At 51.1% G+C, this 18,380-nt stretch overlaps 1 protein-coding gene across 1 annotated transcript in view; it reads right to left on the bottom strand.

Moving 5' to 3' along the window:
- ABCA13 (ATP binding cassette subfamily A member 13) overlaps positions 1–18,380 on the bottom strand; it is a 329,120-nt gene that overhangs the window by 203,248 nt on the left and 107,492 nt on the right. The window contains 3 exon segments of the mRNA XM_062178561.1: positions 591–660; positions 3,082–3,411; positions 4,959–5,073. Of these exon segments, the coding sequence (XP_062034545.1) occupies positions 591–660; positions 3,082–3,411; positions 4,959–5,073 (515 nt within the window).

Genomic DNA, 18,380 nt, shown 5'->3' with positions numbered 1-18,380 from the left:
TTGTTAAAATCTCGTGTGTGAAAAGGGCGCCCCACAAATGTTTTAAAAATCCTCTTGGATAAAACGAACAACAGTAGGCAGCCATGCTGTCTTCTCGGCTGCTTTGTCGTCGAGTGCTAACCTTTCAGGAAACATCCAGAAAAGCTGAGGCTGGGCATGAGATCTGACAGATACAGGAAGATTCTGATTTGAAAGAAGGAACCAGAGAGGCCCACAGAGGCCCTGGGAGCCACCCCCAGTGCTACAGTCCTTCAGCAGACAGGATGCACGGAGCACCCCACTGTTGGGAGGATTTGGAAGGTCACTAAGGTGACCACAGGTCACATGTCACAAAGATGACCCAGGCATCAGCAGGGTGGTTGACTTGGATCAACAGCCAATCAAGGGGTGTCACGGGTACTCTTCAGTGTTCCCAAAAACCAGGACAACCAGACTACGGGAGGTGTTTACATCAGCAAAACCAATGACAGCTTTCTTTCCAAATGTGCCATTTGGTAAGGAGACCTTCCACTGAATTCTTTGCAACACAACCACAAATTTCTAAAAACCTGAGTTACTAAGAGTCACTTTTTAAAACTGTAACCTCTTACCTGCCTCTTGTCCCTCCAGGAATGTAATGAAAAATACTCCTTGTCCAAAGGCCGTTGTCGAGAGGAGGCACTGCCGGTGGATTGATGGGATGAGAGAACACTGGCACATTAGTGTCCGATTGGGACCTCAGAAAACCCACAACACTAAATTCAGAGAGAAAAGCCGGAACACCCTCAGACTCCAACAATGCCAAGTCACTGCATCAGGAGGTCATTTAAATATCTGAACCTCAAAGACTCGCGGAATGTCAGCCCGCTCTGAAATGTGTGATAACAAGCTAGTTTTTAACGTTAAAAGGAATTACTTCTCTTTACTGCAATGCTTGAAGGGTCATAAATCCAAAGCACTGTGTAAAGAAATGTGCAGCAAAAAGCAGTGGGAAATGGAACAGAGCAATTTACTTCACTTCATTGTGAAGCAAATGCCCTGGTGCACACGGTGGGAGGGGAGGGGATAGATGCGCCATTGCACAGGAGCAGAGCAGTGCCTGCAGGAAAATCTTGGTTTACCTCCAGCAGAGCGGTCCTAGGACAGAAAAGAGCCCATTGAAAAAGCCCGGTGTGTTTAAAAATACAATGTACCAGAGTTAGATGTGTTTCACCTGCTAAGAAACATGTGTATATGTATAAAGGAAATCATGTTTCATAGGCACCAGGTCATTAGATAGAAAGTAGATCAAGTATTAGATGTAAAGTAAAGGCAAACTGACAGCATTTAAAATTAGGTCAGAGCATCAACATAGAAGCATGTAGTAGAGGAACCCCGAGCAGGCCCACCTGTGTCTGTCACCCTATCTACACCTACTTAACACAAGCACTGTGTTGTTGGTACAGGTGTGACATAGCTAACCATAACCAAGAAGCGTGTGTCAATGGACAAAATACTGGTTGAATATCTATGCTGTGCGTGGCTAGCGGAAACCAAAGAGCATGGCGCTTCGCAAGGTGCTAAGGTTTGATGCGGTTTGAGGCACCAGGTGTTGGAAGCTTGGTCGTCAGTGTGGCGACATTAGCAGGTGGAAACTTTAAGAGGGGAGGTGATGCCCTCCTGGAGTGAGGCTTCCTGAGAGCAATTTCTTGTGAAAGTCTAAGCCTGACCCCAGAGTCCCTCTGGCTTCCCGATTGGTGAATGTGGCTACTTCTTCCCACATGCACTTCGTCATCTACCACGGCCATCACCAAGGCTCTGCTATGCTGCTTGGACTTCCAGCCTCCAAAGCTGTGCACTAAATAAACCTCTTTTCCTTAAGTAGCCTTTCTCAGGTGCTTTGTTACAGTGATAAAAACAGACCCAATACAAATAACCCATCGCAGGTGCAGAAACGCATTCACAGAACTATTTCACTCCAAGCTCTGAGTGAGCAGGGATGGTGACCCCTCCCAGGGACCGAGCTCTGTGCTGGATTAAAGGGCTTTGGAAGACCCTCACACAGTCCTTAGCGGCTCTGTGATCCTGCTTGCTAGGCACCTCCTCAAAGTGGTTCCGGGCACACTCCCAACGCTGCCGTCTGAGGCAGCTGCAGGATGTCGAGTGTTGAGCGCAAGGCAGGTCCCCACAGTTTTGACACCAGCTTTGTAGAGGAGCCCAAATGACAAGCGAGCACGTCGCCAGCTCCACACTGCGCTCGCAGGCACTAGCCGCAGGGAATGCGTTCCTCTCTCCCACGCGCTTCACTCCACAGACTGCACTTTAAATGGATGAGCACCTCTGACATTGCTAACGGAAAGATCACCCCACTTGATGTGCTGTAATCCATGATGCTCCAAGAACAACGCTATTTTCTACTTCTGAAATAGCTTTAAGACTCCATTTCTTTCCATGCATGAAACAAAGAGAAACTGAAGCTGTACGCTGCCTTACAGATGTCGCTCATCTCCCTGAGTCTTCTGCAAGCCCCTGCTATGTTTAAAAAAAAAAAAAAGCCATTCTTGGCCGGCGCCGTGGCTCACTAGGCTAATCCTCCGCCTTGCAGCGCCGGCACACCGGGTTCTAGTCCCGGTCGGGGCACCGATCCTGTCCCGGTTGCCCCTCTTCCAGGCCAGCTCTCTGCTGTGGCCAGGGAGTGCAGATGGAGGATGGCCCAAGTGCTTGGGCCCTGCACCCCATGGGAGACCAGGAGAAGCACCTGGCTCCTGCCATCGGATCAGCGCAGTGTGCCGGCCGCAGCGCGCTACTGCGGTGGCCATTGGAGGGTGAACCAATGGCAAAAAGGAAGACCTTTCTCTCTGTCTCCCTCTACTGTCCACTCTGCCTGTCAAAAATAAATAAAAATAAATAAAAAAAATAAAAAATTAAAAAAAGCCATTCTTAATGGGCTGCCGTTGCAAAAGCGCTGCGTCTCAAAGCACCGTCTCTGAGCTTCGCAGCTGGGGTGGACAAGGGAAGCCCAGGCAGATCTGAATGCAGTAAACGGGGAAGGGGAGGGTCCTGGCTTTGTGTGGCTGGGTGGGAGCAGTAGTGTTTGTTTCACATTTTTACAAACTCACTTACCAGAAACATCTGAACCACAGGACTCAGCTGGTTACGCAGGACCAAGAGAACTATGTAGGGCAGAAAGCTGACCATGTACACCAGGCTGGTGCAGAGGGCTGCTGTATTCGCGCGGTCGAAAAGCGTGCTCAAGAAGTAACTCAGCATGACGATCGACACCCCAAAGTCCAGGAGGTAGAGGAAAACGACACAGGCGTTGCTGTGCGCGAAGATGCCGCTGGCTTTCAGGACGATGGCCAGGGCCGCGCTGCTCGCGGCCAGCACGGCCATGTTCTCCAGGAACCAGGCCAGGAAGTGGGTTGCAGGGTGCACGCCCATCATCCGCAGGTACTGTCAGGGGGGAGAGGCTGGAGTTAGCACAGCAGCAGACACCGGGCAAGCAACAGGTCAACCACGGAAGAGAAAAGGCTGGCGGATGTGGCTGGCACACGCAGCCTGGGGGGGAGCCGGGGAGGACAGCTCCTCCCGGGGCCTGGCTCTGACTCTCGAGCACCTCACAGCCCCGTCAATCACCAGGACACAGACGTCCAGAGCGCCTGGCTGGAACACAAGGCAGCGGGAAAGGAAGGAGCAGGCCTCTCAGACCCAGGCTTGGCCCGCTGCAGCCTCGACGCATTTCCGCCTTCCTCCGCAGCTTGCGGGTTTAGTGTTCTCTTGGCTTCTCTCTCTGTTTCTGTGAGGACAGTGAGAGAAGAGGAGGGGAAACACGGGGCCTTCAGCCCCTCAGCTTGAGGTCCGCGCCCGGCTTTTGGGACGAGTTTGCGGGTGACCCTCTTCAAAGCCAGTGACCCACCGCTCAGCTCACCGTCGGCAGCCTGCGGACTTCCAGGTGGGGCCAGTTTGTGGAATGAGGACAGTGGCTCCGAGGCCTGCACTCCGGGGGGCCACTGGCGGTGCAGAGCCTGGGGACTTAATGCTGTGTCCCCAGAGCCCTGCTCCCAGGGCAACACTGAGTTGAGGGAGAAACACAGAGACTCACCAGCCAACGGGCTGGAAACTGACGGATAACGCCAAGAGCAGCAGTACAATTTACACAGCGCTGGTAACATCAGATGATATGCACACACGGCTTCCCATGCCATTTCCTCACTTGAACAAACCTCCGATAAGTAAGCCAGTGCAGCTGCTTGGACGGGAGCCAAGGCTTCATCACGGACTTCTTAAAAACTTTCATTCTTTGGGGCTGGCACTGTGGCGCGGGGGTAAAGCTGCCACCTGCAGCACCAGCATCCCACACAGGCACCAATTTGAATCCTGGCTTCTCCACTTTCGATCTGGCTCTCTGCTGTGGCCTGGGAAAGCAGTAGAATATGACCCAAGCCCTTGGGCCCCTGCACCTGCAGGGGAGACCTGGAGGGCTCCTGGCTCCTGGCTTCAGATCAGCGCAGCTCCAGCCATTGCAGCCATCTGGGGAGTGAACCAGCAGATGGAAGACCTCTCTCTATGTAACTCTGCCTTTCAAATAAATAAATCTTAAAAAAAAAAGAAAACCTTTCATTCTTAGAAGTATTTGTGATGGTTTCAAGTTTTAACATTAGAACAAAAACAGCAAGTTTTATATAAAAAATTCTAACCATAAATTAAGATGGGGAAACCTGATACTAAGTGTTTCTGAGTTTTGTAATTGTTGAATGAGTAACACTGGCTCTGTCCCTCCAGTCTCCTTTTATTGTTCAATCTTTTATCTCAAGGAAACCTGTGCTAAACTCTACCCCAAACTTCGCCAAGCAGTGCTCTTCCTGGCACAGGGACTTGGCCGGACCAGCACAGGAGGGAAGGCAGCACAGACAGGCCTGGTCAGTTACTGGCGGGATGTGTTTCCCGGTTCCAGGGTAGGTTCTGGATTTTCCGCCTAGGCAAAGGTTAGGACACGTTACCTCTTCTATCTGGATCTCCCGTTCATAAACCAGCTTCCGGACCATGCTGGCCACAGACACCATCCAGGTCAGCATCATGATCAGAGGGAAAAAGAAACCCACGTTGTTCAGGAACCTGCAAGGGCACAAAGCAGTCAGCACTCACAGGTAGCAAAGCGCTCTGCTCAGCTGTGTGCATGAGGAGCCCTGTGCCTGAGGTTCTTCCATTCCTCGCGCATGCTACAGTGCACTTCCAGGAGTCCTGGCTCGTTCGGCCATGTCACAGGCCTGTGGAGCGAGCATCACAGCTGTGGTCCCGACTTATAGGCAGGACATCACAAAGGACATCCCAGCAGGAAACACAATGGTTTCAAGGTAGCCATAGCCTGACCCAAATCCTGACCCTGGCTGCACCCAGAGCAGGCTGGAGGAAGGAAACAGGTCACCAATTCATGACACAACTTCTCTCAGTATTCTGGAACAATCCCCTCTCTTCATGATCTATTGATCACGAGTTATCATGCATCAAATCGTGAAATTCCAGACGGGCACCGCCCTTTCCCCACACACACTCTCCGGTGCACTCTCACCGGGCTCCAGTTCCAGCACTCACCAGGACACCAAGGGCAGTCATGGCTCTAAACGCAGACCTTCCCGCACTGGCCACCCCCGCCTGCTCTCAGCCCCCAAGGCCCAGGCTCCTGGCCCACTGCTTGCCTACCTCTCAGTCTCCCCGACTTGCAGCTCCCCTTCCTCTGATGTGCACCTTCTCAGCCCAACACTATGACTGCTGGGCCCTCTGCCTCTTCACCCCACACTCTCCAATCTCTAATCCACGTATGGATTATTTTATTAGATACTGAAACCAACCAAAGGAGCAAGTCGTGTTTGTGGGGCTGTGCTACACAAGGGAACCCCACAGCAAGTGGTCTCACCATGAAGGACCAACAAGGAGGAGATCCATCACCCAGCGTCAGGGGGCGACAGCAGTGAGGAAACACCACAGCGCAGGCAACAGTGAGAAGGGGTGCGGTTCCACCCAGGGGGTGAGGCGAGCTGAGCATGGGGGCAGTGTCTGAGCACACAGCACATGCTGGAAGGGAGTTCCCTGGGTATCTGCAGGAAGCCACCCCAGGCACAAAGGTTTCCGAAGCAGCAGGAGTGGAGGCGGGCGCAGCGCCCAGGTCAGCAGCAACAAGGCCCTCGTGGTTAGCAGGACATGGGGTCAGAGTGTTAGTGGGGGCCAGATCATGGGGGGACTTCTGTGTGTCAGGATAAGTTCTAGAAGTCAGTCAGTGAACAAGGGGATGCCATGAGAGGATTTTAAGAGGGGAGAGGAAAACTGAGAAGTGACATCATGGGACGAGTGGACGTTTGTTAAAAGACCACCAGCTGCAGTGCAGACAACGGGGCACATGTGGGGAAGTCCATTATGGAGAGGGGAGCCAGAAGCCAGGCCAGATGTGCAGCTGTCTAGACAGGAGACAAGGGCACCCCAACAGACAGTGCCCTGGAGACAGGGCAATGCCCAGAGAGCCCTGCTGCCATCACCTGCAGTCCTGCAGACTTCCACCCAGCATCGACCACAGCAGTGCCACACTCGGCAAAGACTTCCACCCGGCATCGACCACAGCAGGGACCACACTCTGCAGACGTCCACCCGGCATCGACCACAGGGACCACACTCTGCAGACGTCCACCCGGCATCGACCACAGCAGTGCCACACTCGGCAAAGACTTCCACCCAGCATCGACCACAACAGGGACCACACTCTGCAGACTTCCACCCGGCATCGACCACAGCAGGGACCACACTCTGCAGACGTCCACCCTGCATCGACCACAACAGGGACCACACTCTGCAGACGTCCACCCGGCATCGACCACGGCAGGGACCACACTCTGCAGACGTCCACCCGGCATCGACCACGGCAGGGACCACACTCTGCAGACGTCCACCCGGCATCGACCACGGCAGGGACCACACTCTGCAGACGTCCACCCGGCATCGACCACAGCAGTGCCACACTCTGCAGACGTCCACCCGGCATCGACCACGGCAGGGACCACGCTCTGCAGACATCCACCCGGCATCGACCACAGCAGGGACCACACTCTGCAGACGTCCACCCGGCATCGACCACAGCAGTGCCACACTCTGCAGACGTCCACCCGGCATCGACCACAGCAGTGCCACACTCTGCAGACGTCCACCCAGCATCGACCACGGCAGGGACCACACTCAGACCCACTGAGATCAGCCTCTCACAGGACAGTCTGAGCTCTTGAGGGTCGGTCTCCTCACTGGCCCTCCCTCGTGGCAAAGAACGCCCAGACCAGAAGCCAAATGTTGGCCAAGGAACACATGAAAGAGTGAAAAAGAAAAGGAAATAAATGGTCTTATTTACTGTTTTGCTAAAGATAAGTTGCGTCATCAACTTGGAGAGCCACATTTTACAGTTAAATATGGGTAACTTCACCCAGTGCAGGGGCTGTTCAAAGAGAGCAGAGGGCTTTAGACTTCCAGTTCTGCAGCTTTCTGGTTTTTCTTTAACCATTTTTTTAGCATTCAGAGCAGGTAAGAAGTCTATGAACTCAGAGTATCACAAATGCATCCATTTTTACATCCTACAAACCCTGTGTCCCAGAGTAACACAAAGAACCACAGAGATGAACTCAGATGCCTGTAGATTATAAATATTGTCTTTGTATTTATTTATTTATTTATTGACAGGCAGAGTTAGACAGTGAGAGAGACAGAGAGAGACAGAGAGAGAAAGGTCTTCCTTCAGTTGGTTCACCCCCCAAATGGATGCTGCAGCCGGCGCATTGTGCCAATCCGAAGCCAGGAGCCCAGTACTTCCTCCTGGTCTCCCATGCGGATGCAGGGCCCAAGCACTTGGGCCATCCTCCACTGCACTCCCGGGCCACAGCAGAGAGCTGGACTGGAAGAGGAGCAACCAGGACAGAATCTGGCACCCCAACCGAGCCTAGAACCTGGTGTTCTGGTGCCACAGGCGGAGGATTAGCCAAGTGAGCCATGGCACCAGCCAGATGCCTGTAGATTAAAAACAGGCAATACCAAGTTCACTTGGGGATTTAGAAACTTTGCTTGATTCATGAATTTCCCCTCTGACACTGTGGCAACAGAGTTGATCACTTCGAGCTCTGTGCTCGCAGCACAATGCTGAGTATTACCTAAGACTCGACTCTATGCTATTGTCTGGGTCAGAATTCTGTGTCTTGTGTGCAGCAGGTGGACTCCTGGAATCTCTAATGCAGAGGTCATAAGAGGTGTGGAACTGGATCAGCTCAGCCCTGCAGTTCCTGGAGTAGGCCCTCAGATCCAACAGCACATCAGACATTGCACGCGCATGTCTGAAATGGAATAAACTGAAGATGAGCAACTACGAGACATGGCTATGCAAATCAGCCTTTTCCCTACCTGCTCCTAGAAATGCATCCAACATCAAGAAGGATAAAAATATATATTCCAGTTTCGATAAATATATGGAAGTGGTGCCCAAGTATTTGAAAAGGCTGCCAAAATAATGACGCTCATATCGGAGTCACACAAAAACGTAAGGATGAGGGATTTTAGCAGGAAAACCCTACTCTGCAGATAACAGAATGCACATCAAAAATACACTTCTTAGCCTAGCTAGTGGCACAGTCTGAGGGGCCAGACATGTACAACTGCCTCAGACAAATGAGCATCAATTCAAGATCCCTCTTGCAGGACAACAGGGGAAAGCGCAATGGGAAGAGTGCACAGTCTGCAGGAAGCACCCGGCAGCGGAACAGTGCCTGCACGGTGTGGCCGGGAACGTCGCCTGTATGCTACCACCAATCCCTTGCAGATTGCTGGCCAGGAATACCTAATTCATTCCATGTGAGAAGTAACCACAGCAATCAAATCTAGCACTGTATCTGCACAAGGAAAAGAAAAGAGGCTAAAAATTGCCTAAGTATCAAAAAAGGAAGAATGGATGCCAAAGTGATGGTGACACAGAACAACTGAAAATAGCACATGTATTTTTTTTTTTGCCATTGATTTCCAAATACATAAAAGGCCAGCCCCCTATGAGAAACACCATACTGCAAAACTGCTAGAATGGAGTGATGAGAGGACATGACAGCAGAAAGACACAAGTGGTGAATTGGAAGCACATAGAAATAGATAGGAAAAATAGCAAACAATGAGAAAATTGGACGAAACAAGGGCAAGCTGCTGCAACACAAAACACAGAAAGGACATAGAAAATAGGAATGAAAAATGCAACTAAAGGAAACAGTTTAAAAGAATTAGAATTTTTATTGATTAAAAATACGTGGAAAAGAAATTCATACAGTTAGAGTGCAGTTTCTAAAGAATAAAGACAAAATATTGAAATCTCTTAAGTTCATGAAGTTAGAAAACATAAAACATTGTTTCCATAAAAAAAGTATAAATCTACTTAGGTGTCATGAAAAGTTGCCCTACAATGGAAAACAATGATACTGTCTAGTAAACATATTGAGTTTTCTAATTACCAGACATTTATACAAATTACCAATATAAAAGAGGGAAGATATCAAGGTGACCCTGGATCTATCTGTAAGTATGCTCAAGGAAAGATCACAGAGCTACTTCTACTATCAAGATGCTGAAGAAAAGAGTAAGCCAGGACCCATACCCAGCCAAGATGCCTTTGAAATACAAACGCTGCACGGGTGTGACGTATGTAAGAACTCAGGTTGCCTGATCTTAGGAGATCCTCTCAGGGCAGTTCCTAGGAGACAAACCTCAGCCTAGCAAATGCTGACCAGTCAACTACAGCCAGAGGACTAGTGGTAAGCAATGATACATTCTCCAGTAAAACTAAGACTGAAATGGAAACGGAATAAGGTGCCAAGCCAGTTTGGAAGTATCATATTCTTTGAAATGCAGAAGTCATGTGACAAACCACTGGAAGGACAAGGGCAATGAGTCAGAGGGGAAGAATCAGCGCATGCCAAGATCAAAACTTACTGACAAGAGCCTCGGGTGACTATTGACATCATAAAAAGAGTGTCAATTGTTCAATCAAGAGTCACTGTGCACTTACTTCTCATGTAGGATCTCTGTCCTTAATGTGTTGTACTATGAGAATTAACGGCAAAACTGTTACCAGTGAATGGCAGGGTTCTTGTCTTCGCTTAAGAAAGAATTCAGGCGTGAGACAGAGAGTAGTGGAAAGCAAAGTAGGAAGGTTTATTAGGGCAGGGACATCGGTAATGGATGGGCACCTCTCCAGACAGGACCTGAGGGAGAGTGCCTTCGCTCAGACTGGGGGAGAGCGAGGTTACATGGTTGAGTGGAGAGAGTACACCTGGCCAGGCCAGGTGGACGGCTCAGCATGGAGGCAGAGGGCTGAGTCCACAGTCCAGTTGAGGCTGGGGGTTTTTAAGGGGATGGGTCTTGCCTCCCCACCTCTGCTCCTCTTGTAACAAAGGACTTTTTGGATGTAAATACGAAAAATTCCTTTCTGAGTTTTCCCCTGAAGTTATCAGACAGGGGGAAGCCTGGCTGGTGTCGCCCCGCCTTAGAGGAGCCTTAGAGGAAGGAGGGCAGGATACATATTTGAAGTGCAGATACTGGGCAGCACCTGAAGATTACCAGGCAGAAGGGGGGGACCCCCACCTGGCAGGTTATCAGGTAGGAGGGGCAGGGACCCCCACCTGGCAGGTTACCAGGTAGGAGGGGCGGGGACCCCCACCTGGCAGGTTACCAGGTAGGAGGGGCGGGGACCCCCACCTGGCAGGTTACCAGGTAGGAGGGGCAGGGACCCCCACCTGGCAGGTTACCAGGTAGGAGGGGCGGGGACCCCCACCTGGCAGGTTACCAGGTAGGAGGGGCGGGGACCCCCACCTGGCAGGTTACCAGGTAGGAGGGGCGGGGACCCCACCTGGCAGGTTACCAGGTAGGAGGGGCGGGGACCCCCACCTGGCAGGTTACCAGGTAGGAGGGGCGGGGACCCCCACCTGGCAGGTTACCAGGTAGGAGGGGCGGGGACCCCACCTGGCAGGTTACCAGGTAGGAGGGGCGGGGACCCCACCTGGCAGGTTATCAGGTGGGAGGGGCGGGGACCCCCACCTGGCAGGTTACCAGGCAGGAGGGGCAGGCAGGATGTAGATAAGGTTACTGGATGACTTTCAGACGTATATGCTGGACATAGACATCTTCTTAGACCTTCTGTCACACACACATAAGCTCATACCTGACGTCCTACCTAACAAAACTAGTCTTCAAACAGTACTTTATACTCTGTGTGTCTGTGTGGGTGCAAACTGTTGAAATCTTTACTTAGTATATACTAAGTTGATCTTCTGTATATTAAGATAATTAAAAATGAATCTTAATGAGGAATGGGATGGAAGAGGGAGTAGAAAACAGGATGTTTTGTGCATAGAAGAGCTGGATTGGGGGGAAACACTATAATCAAAAAGTTGTACATTCAAAATTTGTATTTATTAAATAAAAGTTTTCTTTAAAAAAGAAGTTACTGACAAATGCAGAATATGATTGTCTTTAACAGTACCAACAAGGACAGTAAGTAAGGTAATTTCAACTGAAGTTGTAGTATGGAGAGCAGAAATACATGATGAAATTAGAGAAGATATTTTAAGTCTTATTCCTCATGCTAAAAAAGAAACTATATCGAGTTATAACCGTAAGCTAACTACTGGGACAATAATAAAACATTATTAAGTAGTAATTTAGAAGTGAAAATGTAAAGAAAGAACACTAACACAGAAGTAAAAACACATATATGAATACACTTCAAAAAGTTCCAAAAAGGAATTAAAATTTAAGTTGATTTTGGTGCAAAGAGTTTTAAATCCATGTATAGCTTATTCATAACACTCACTGTCCATGAATTTTGTGAAGTACCCTTGTATATATTAGTATTTGCATTTCATACTAGCAAAGAATTAATGTCACTTATATAAGAATTGAGAGAGGCATATAAGAGGCACAAGTGAAACAAAATGCCACAGAATAATTTCAAGGAAGCATGGGTAAAATCACTGCCAGCAAATGAAAGCAACAAGGGAGAGGAAGAGAGAAAGAAAAAGAAAAAGAAAGCAGAGTCCACCCCTGCAGCATCATGCTGGCAGAACTGTGTCCCCCACAGAACACGACTGTTCCCAGCAGTGCACCAGGGAAGGCTGCCTCAACGTTCAAAAGCCAACCCCACAGCAAAAGACAAGAGACAAGCCAGTAATGTGGGCCTTAACCCACCTGTCCCGATCCAGGCCAGGGACAGGACCAGGACATAACCAAAGAATACAGAAATCCTAAACAACAAACTATCCCAGGGAGGAGTAGAGAACTTCCACTTTGCTAATGGCCTTGTCTAAATACTGACGGAGTTTGTAGTCACAAAAGGTTTCCACAACCTTGGCAAGAGCCTCAGGGGATCACTGACATCATAAATAAGAGTGTTAAATTGTTAAATTAACAACAGAAGTCACTGTGCACTTATTGTAGGACCTCTGTCCTTAATGAGTTGTACTATGAGAATTAACTGCAAAACTTGTTCTCAAACAGTACTTTATGCATTGGGCGGGGGGGGGGGGGGAGTGTATAAACTGCTGAAATCTTCACTTAGTATAGAGTTGGTCTTCTGTATATAAAGTTAATTAAAATGAATCTTAATGAAGAATGGGATGGGAGAGGGAGTAGGAGGTGGGATAGGAGTAGGGATGGGAGGGCGAGTGTGAGGCGGGTCTGCTCCTCATTGGTTGACCTTTAGGCAGCCGTGTGGACCTTGACAAGGACTTTTCGTCCCCGGAAGTGCAGGTAGAGACTCTCCATTCCCGGAAGTGTAGGCCTTCTCTCCTTGCGAATCCCAAAGCTACCAGTCACCAGGACCCTCTCTCTCCAGACTTCCAGAGACAGGCACCCCAGCACCTTCACACCTCACCCCATAATTCTTAGCAAGGTGCTGGCGTTCTGTTACCAGTGAAATGGCAGCAGAGAAAGTATTATTACCTCAGTTCTTTGTCTCACATGGAAGAAGAATGTCCAAGCGGACAAGCAGAGAGATTTAAAAGGAAGGTTTATTAGTCAAAGACCTCCAGCCACAGTGGCATGGAGGGGACCTGCAAGAGAGGCAAAACCCAGAGGGGCTGGTGGTACTGGGGTTTTTAAGCACAATTTTGGGGAAGAAAAAACTTACCAGCTTGACATTCAGTTATAAGGTGGGGACAAAACCCATCAAAACACCTGATTTGCAATCTGTTTTATCCTGAGCAAGCAAAACAGGGCAAAAAAAGAGCCATCAGAAGGGTGGGTACCTAACTTACTTTACAGTAAACTGGGAGCTCCCTCGCTATTCTCATAAGACTGGAAGCTTTCAAGGAGTGGGCAGGCACAAACTTTCGACCTTGCTAAAGATTACTTTGGTATGGGGCAGTATTTTGTACCCTCAATTTCCACCAGGGGGCCAGTGCCGTGGCTCAACAGGCTAATCCTCCACCTTGCGGCGCCAGCACACCGGGTTCTAGTCCCGGTCGGGGCACCGGATCCTGTCCCAGTTGCCCCTCTTCCAGGCCAGCTCTCTGCTGTGGCCCAGGAAGGCAGTGGAGGATGGCCCAAGTGCTTGGGCCCTGCACCCCATGGGAGACCAGGAGAAGCACCTGGCTCCTGCCATCGGATCAGCGCAGTGCGCTGGCTGCAGCATGCCAGCCGCGGCGGCCATTGGAGGGTGAACCAACAGCAAAAGGAAGACATTTCTGTCTGTCTCTCTCACTGTCCACTCTGCCTGTCAAAAAAAAAAAATTTCCACCAGGACCACCCCGACTGCCCCATTAAACCACCTGACTCCTCGCAGTTCTAGTGCATGAAACACAATCACCGGACAAAGAAATGAAAAAATAAAATAAAAAGTAAGTGCTGCTGGAGAAGAGAACGCGCCTGATTTGTTTTCTCCCCTTGATAATCATTTGTATATAAAACAGTGAAAAAGAAACAGCAAAGTCGGGGGCCCAGTAGCCTCAGAAACAGGATTTCCCTTCCAGCTGGAGAGCAGGGGTCACACTGCTGTGTCCCAGAACACTCTCCACACCAACAGCTTTCACAATTGGAAATTAAACTCTTAGTATTGAAGCCCTTTCAAGGGACACTCTCCTCTCCACAAACTGTCACTGTCACCATGCCTCCTTCTGCAGGTGGCTTCTCCTTGATTTCCACTTTAATGAGCCCCTGTGAATCCGACTTCATGTGTCGCTGGCCTCTGTTAGCGCCACCCAGGCACAGGAAGCAGCACACTGAGAAACAGCCTTTCGGTTTGCCTGTCCCTCAGGGAGCAGGACTTTGACCTGAGTGTGAGGTGCTGGGGATTTTCCAGCCCCTGCTTCCCACTGGGGGCTGCCCGTTGGAGCGTCCAGTCTGCTCCCAGTGCCCGGGTCCTCCATTCATAGACTGGACTTCTCTCTACCACGACGGTGATAGACTTCAAGCTAAAGGGGTGGACAGGGCCCAGCCAGCATCCCACCCCAGAGGAGTGACATTCGAAGCTGTCAAACCAGCAGTCCTGGGGCCAGCAGGTGGCAATGCTGGGGCCCAAGCACACTTCTCCCATCACCCTAGGGCGAGATTCCAAGGGGTCCCAGCAGCTGGGCGGAGATCATAACAGCTCGGAAGGCGGGACTCCCTGCACCTGCAGAGTCCAGGATGCACTAGAAGGGGCCCTGAGAACCGCTCGGACGTGGGGACACAAGCACCCCCTTTATGGAGCAGTGCTGGAGTCTGCTGGTTCGGAGCCCAGAGGTCGGCTGGGATTGAGCCACTGCTCTCGCCCCCAGAGCAGCCGTGTCTACACTCTTCCCTTCCCAATCCTCATCAGCAGCGAAGGACCAGGCACGACCTGCCGTGCCAGGCCCCCAGTCTCCAAAGCTCAATACTGCGTATTGCTCCTCTCCACCTCCCTCCCAGCACCCAGAAAACCGCATGACCCAGTGGGCATGAAGCCTACTAGGGGCTCTGAACAAATGTCAATGAATGCGCTGCTACATTAATGAACATGTAGCTGGTTCAAGAAGCGGCAGGAAGCCAGCAGGCAGTTTCCCAGGAGTGTGGTCCACAGCCCAAACTGTGCCTTGGAATTTCTAGGCAGGTGGCCGAGTCCTTGAAAGGCCTCAGACTGCGTCTCAATCATTGCAGGCACACTCAAGCCTCAAGAAACGTGGACGCCTTGAAACTCGCTGTGAAGAAAGGATAGACAGCAACAAGAAGCCTCAAGGATTTAAATCTGTCAAGGAAGTATCAGTTCTTCTCCATTTTCAAAGAAGAAAAACAAATCCTTCCAAGAAGTTATGTTGCGGTATCCCAGTGAGCATGAGACACCATTCTGGGCTGAATATTTCTCAAACAGAAAATTTACCTTTCTAGTCCATCCACAGCCTCCTTCCCAGCTCTCAGGACACCTGCGGACCAAGCCCTGGCTGCAGGAATGGAAAACGGTCTGACTCCCCTCAACATGTTGGCAGGAGAGAATGTTGTACATCCCAGGAGCAAAATAAACCCACAGCCCCCTCCTGTGAACCAGACAGGAGGGCATGTGCTTCCCCCAACTCACACACGGGGGTGGAGACGCGTTGGAGGCAGGAGGAGACCCTGAGACAGGCTTCCCTTGAGATTCATCTGGTAAAACATAAAGCCAGCACCATAAAATATTTATTCTCCATCATCTAACCCAGGTCACCAGTCCTCCAGCATGAGTTGGGCAAAAGGCGTCGGTGCCCTGGGGTGTGTGAGCTGGTGAGAGGTGTTTGTGGTGCCCTGGGGTGTGTGAGCTGGTGAGAGGCGTCGGTGCCCTGGGGTGTGTGAGCTGGTGAGAGGTGTTTGTGGTGCCCTGGGGTGTGTGAGCTGAGAGGCGTCGGTGCCCTAGGGTGTGTGAGTTGGTGAGAGGCGTCGGTGCCCTGGGGTGTGTGAGCTGGTGAGAGGTGTTTGTGGTGCCCTGGGGTGTGTGAGCTGGTGAGAGGTGTTTGTGGTGCCCTGGGGTGTGTGAGTTGGTGAGAGGTGTTTGTGGTGCCCTGGGGTGTGTGAGCTGGTGAGAGGCGTTGGTGCCCTGGGGTGTGTGAGCTGGTGAGAGGCGTTGGTGCCCTGGGGTGTGTGAGCTGGTGAGAGGTGTTTGTGGTGCCCTGGGGTGTGTGAGCTGGTGAGAGGCGTCGGTGCCCTGGGGTGTGTGAGCTGGTGAGAGAGGTGTTGGTGCCCTGGGGAGTGTGAGCTGAGAGGCATCGGTGCCCTGGGGTGTGTGAGCTGGTGAGAGGTGTTTGTGGTGCCCTGGGGTGTGTGAGCTGAGAGGCGTCGGTGCCCTAGGGTGTGTGAGCTGGTGAGAGGTGTTTGTGGTGCCCTGGGGTGTGTGAGCTGGTGAGAGGTGTTTGTGGTGCCCTGGGGTGTGTGAGCTGGTGAGAGGTGTTTGTGGTGCCCTGGGGTGTGTGAGCTGGTGAGAGGTGTTTGTGGTGCCCTGGGGTGTGTGAGCTGGTGAGAGGTGTTTGTGGTGCCCTGGGGTGTGTGAGCTGGTGAGAGGTGTTTGTGGTGCCCTGGGGTGTGTGAGCTGAGAGGCGTCGGTGCCCTGGGGTGTGTGAGCTGGTGAGAGGTGCTTGTGTATGACAGTCACCCAACCACACTTAGTTCTATCATCTCCAAGAAGAATGCTTTACAAGCATTATTAAATGATGAAAGCACCCCCAAGCAAACATATCATTGCTTTCAAAAGAAAGAAAAGCTTTTACTTCACAAAAAACAGAGACAAGAACTTCTTCCTATGATTTTCCCAGTGAGCAAGACCCTGGGAGAGGGTGGCCCTGGGTCTCTTCCCTTCTGACCCTTTGTCCGGCCCACCACGATTCCATCAGGAGGGTTCTTCCTGCAACACTGTTTTGTTCTCCACCAGAAATGCACGGATGAGCCGCTGCATGGGAGGCCTGTCACTTGCAGGAAGCAGGCAGGACCTCGAGTCGCCAGGCCCGAGAGGTAGTCCTAACTCCTACACAGGGGAGTGACGCATCTTGAGTCGTCTCCCCTAGTGTCTTGGTGTCTTGGTGAGTCTATGACTCACAGCACGCACAACACCGTCCCTTCAATGGCCTCACTCTACTCACTTCCCAGCAGGCCTTAAGAGGGTGGTAGCTCTGAGCCAGCTCGCCACAGCAAGTGACCGTGCCCTGTGTCACCAGGGCACTCGTGAGAATAGCATTGAGCAAGCAGAAAGGACCCAAGAGATCCAGCTCGCCTCCTCTGGGACCTGTTCAAGCGCTTTCGTCACCTGACTACTCAGTTGTCCAGGCTCAACATTCGCGGGGAGGCACCGTGTCTCTCACTGTCGCTGAGCCCCAGAGCACAGCCTCCACCCCCTCCAGGTCAGCCCCCACCTGTGCTGATGCCACCTGGAGCCCCCCCCCCCTTGAGTCTCCTCGCCCACAACTCCAGCCTTTAGCCTGGGCTTCCCCATCTCCCTGCTCTGTGGACACCTCCGACCACATGGCCCAGTTCCACCCATAAATGCTCTCAGATTACTGCACACCCCTGAGCCACCAAATGAGGCCTCAGCGCCTCGCACAGAGGAAACCCCACCACCCTGCATGCTGCACGGTCCAGGGCCTATTCTTTGAGGATCTGTGAAAACAAATTCCTATGTTCTCAGGTTTAGATAGGTGGGGCCTGGGGCTGCGCACACACAGCCCTTGTAAATATGGCTCAGCAAGTGCCTTCTAAGCTATAGACACCTGATGGCAAATTCCCAGCTCCCCTCGATCACGTTACAGTCGTCCCTCAGTATCCACAGGGGTTCCAGGACCCCCAGCAGATGCCAAGGTCCACAGATGCTCAAGTCCCTTACATCAAACATTGTGACATTTACACAGAACCTGCCCAGTCCTCCCACATACTTGAAATCCTCTCTGGATGGCTTACAACACACAACACAGCGTAAATGCCATGCAAATAGTGGTTACACTGCACCAGTTGGGGAAAAGTGACACTGACAAAGTCTGTGTGCTTAGTACACATGTAACCACACGTGACCTCACTGCGTCCTACGAGGGCCTTCTGAAGCTCATTACATTTCAGTTCCCTTCCCCAGAAACTTTACTCAACAACAAGTGTTGGAGAAAGACTGTGGCTCTGTGAAATGCCAGGGGCTCGGCAAAGTGGGAAGACAGGCCCCCTCATTCATGGAGGTTCAGCTCAGTGCACAGCAAACTCAAGCTTTGCTTTGGAGAACTTCCCGAAATGTGTTTTCAAATATTTTTCATCTACCATTGGTTGAATCCACAGATGCAGAATGTGTGGCAATGAAGAGTGGACCGTATCTCCACTTCGATATTTCTATCCCAACAGTTCAAGCACATGAAAAGTGAACCTTAAGAAAGTTAAAAGGGGCACTGAGTTCAAAAACAAAAATGCTCTTTGGG

This window comes from Lepus europaeus, chromosome 20 (assembly GCF_033115175.1).
Source record: "Lepus europaeus isolate LE1 chromosome 20, mLepTim1.pri, whole genome shotgun sequence".
Taxonomy (NCBI): Eukaryota; Metazoa; Chordata; class Mammalia; order Lagomorpha; family Leporidae; genus Lepus; species Lepus europaeus.
This window is presented reverse-complemented; position numbering and strand designations above follow the sequence as displayed.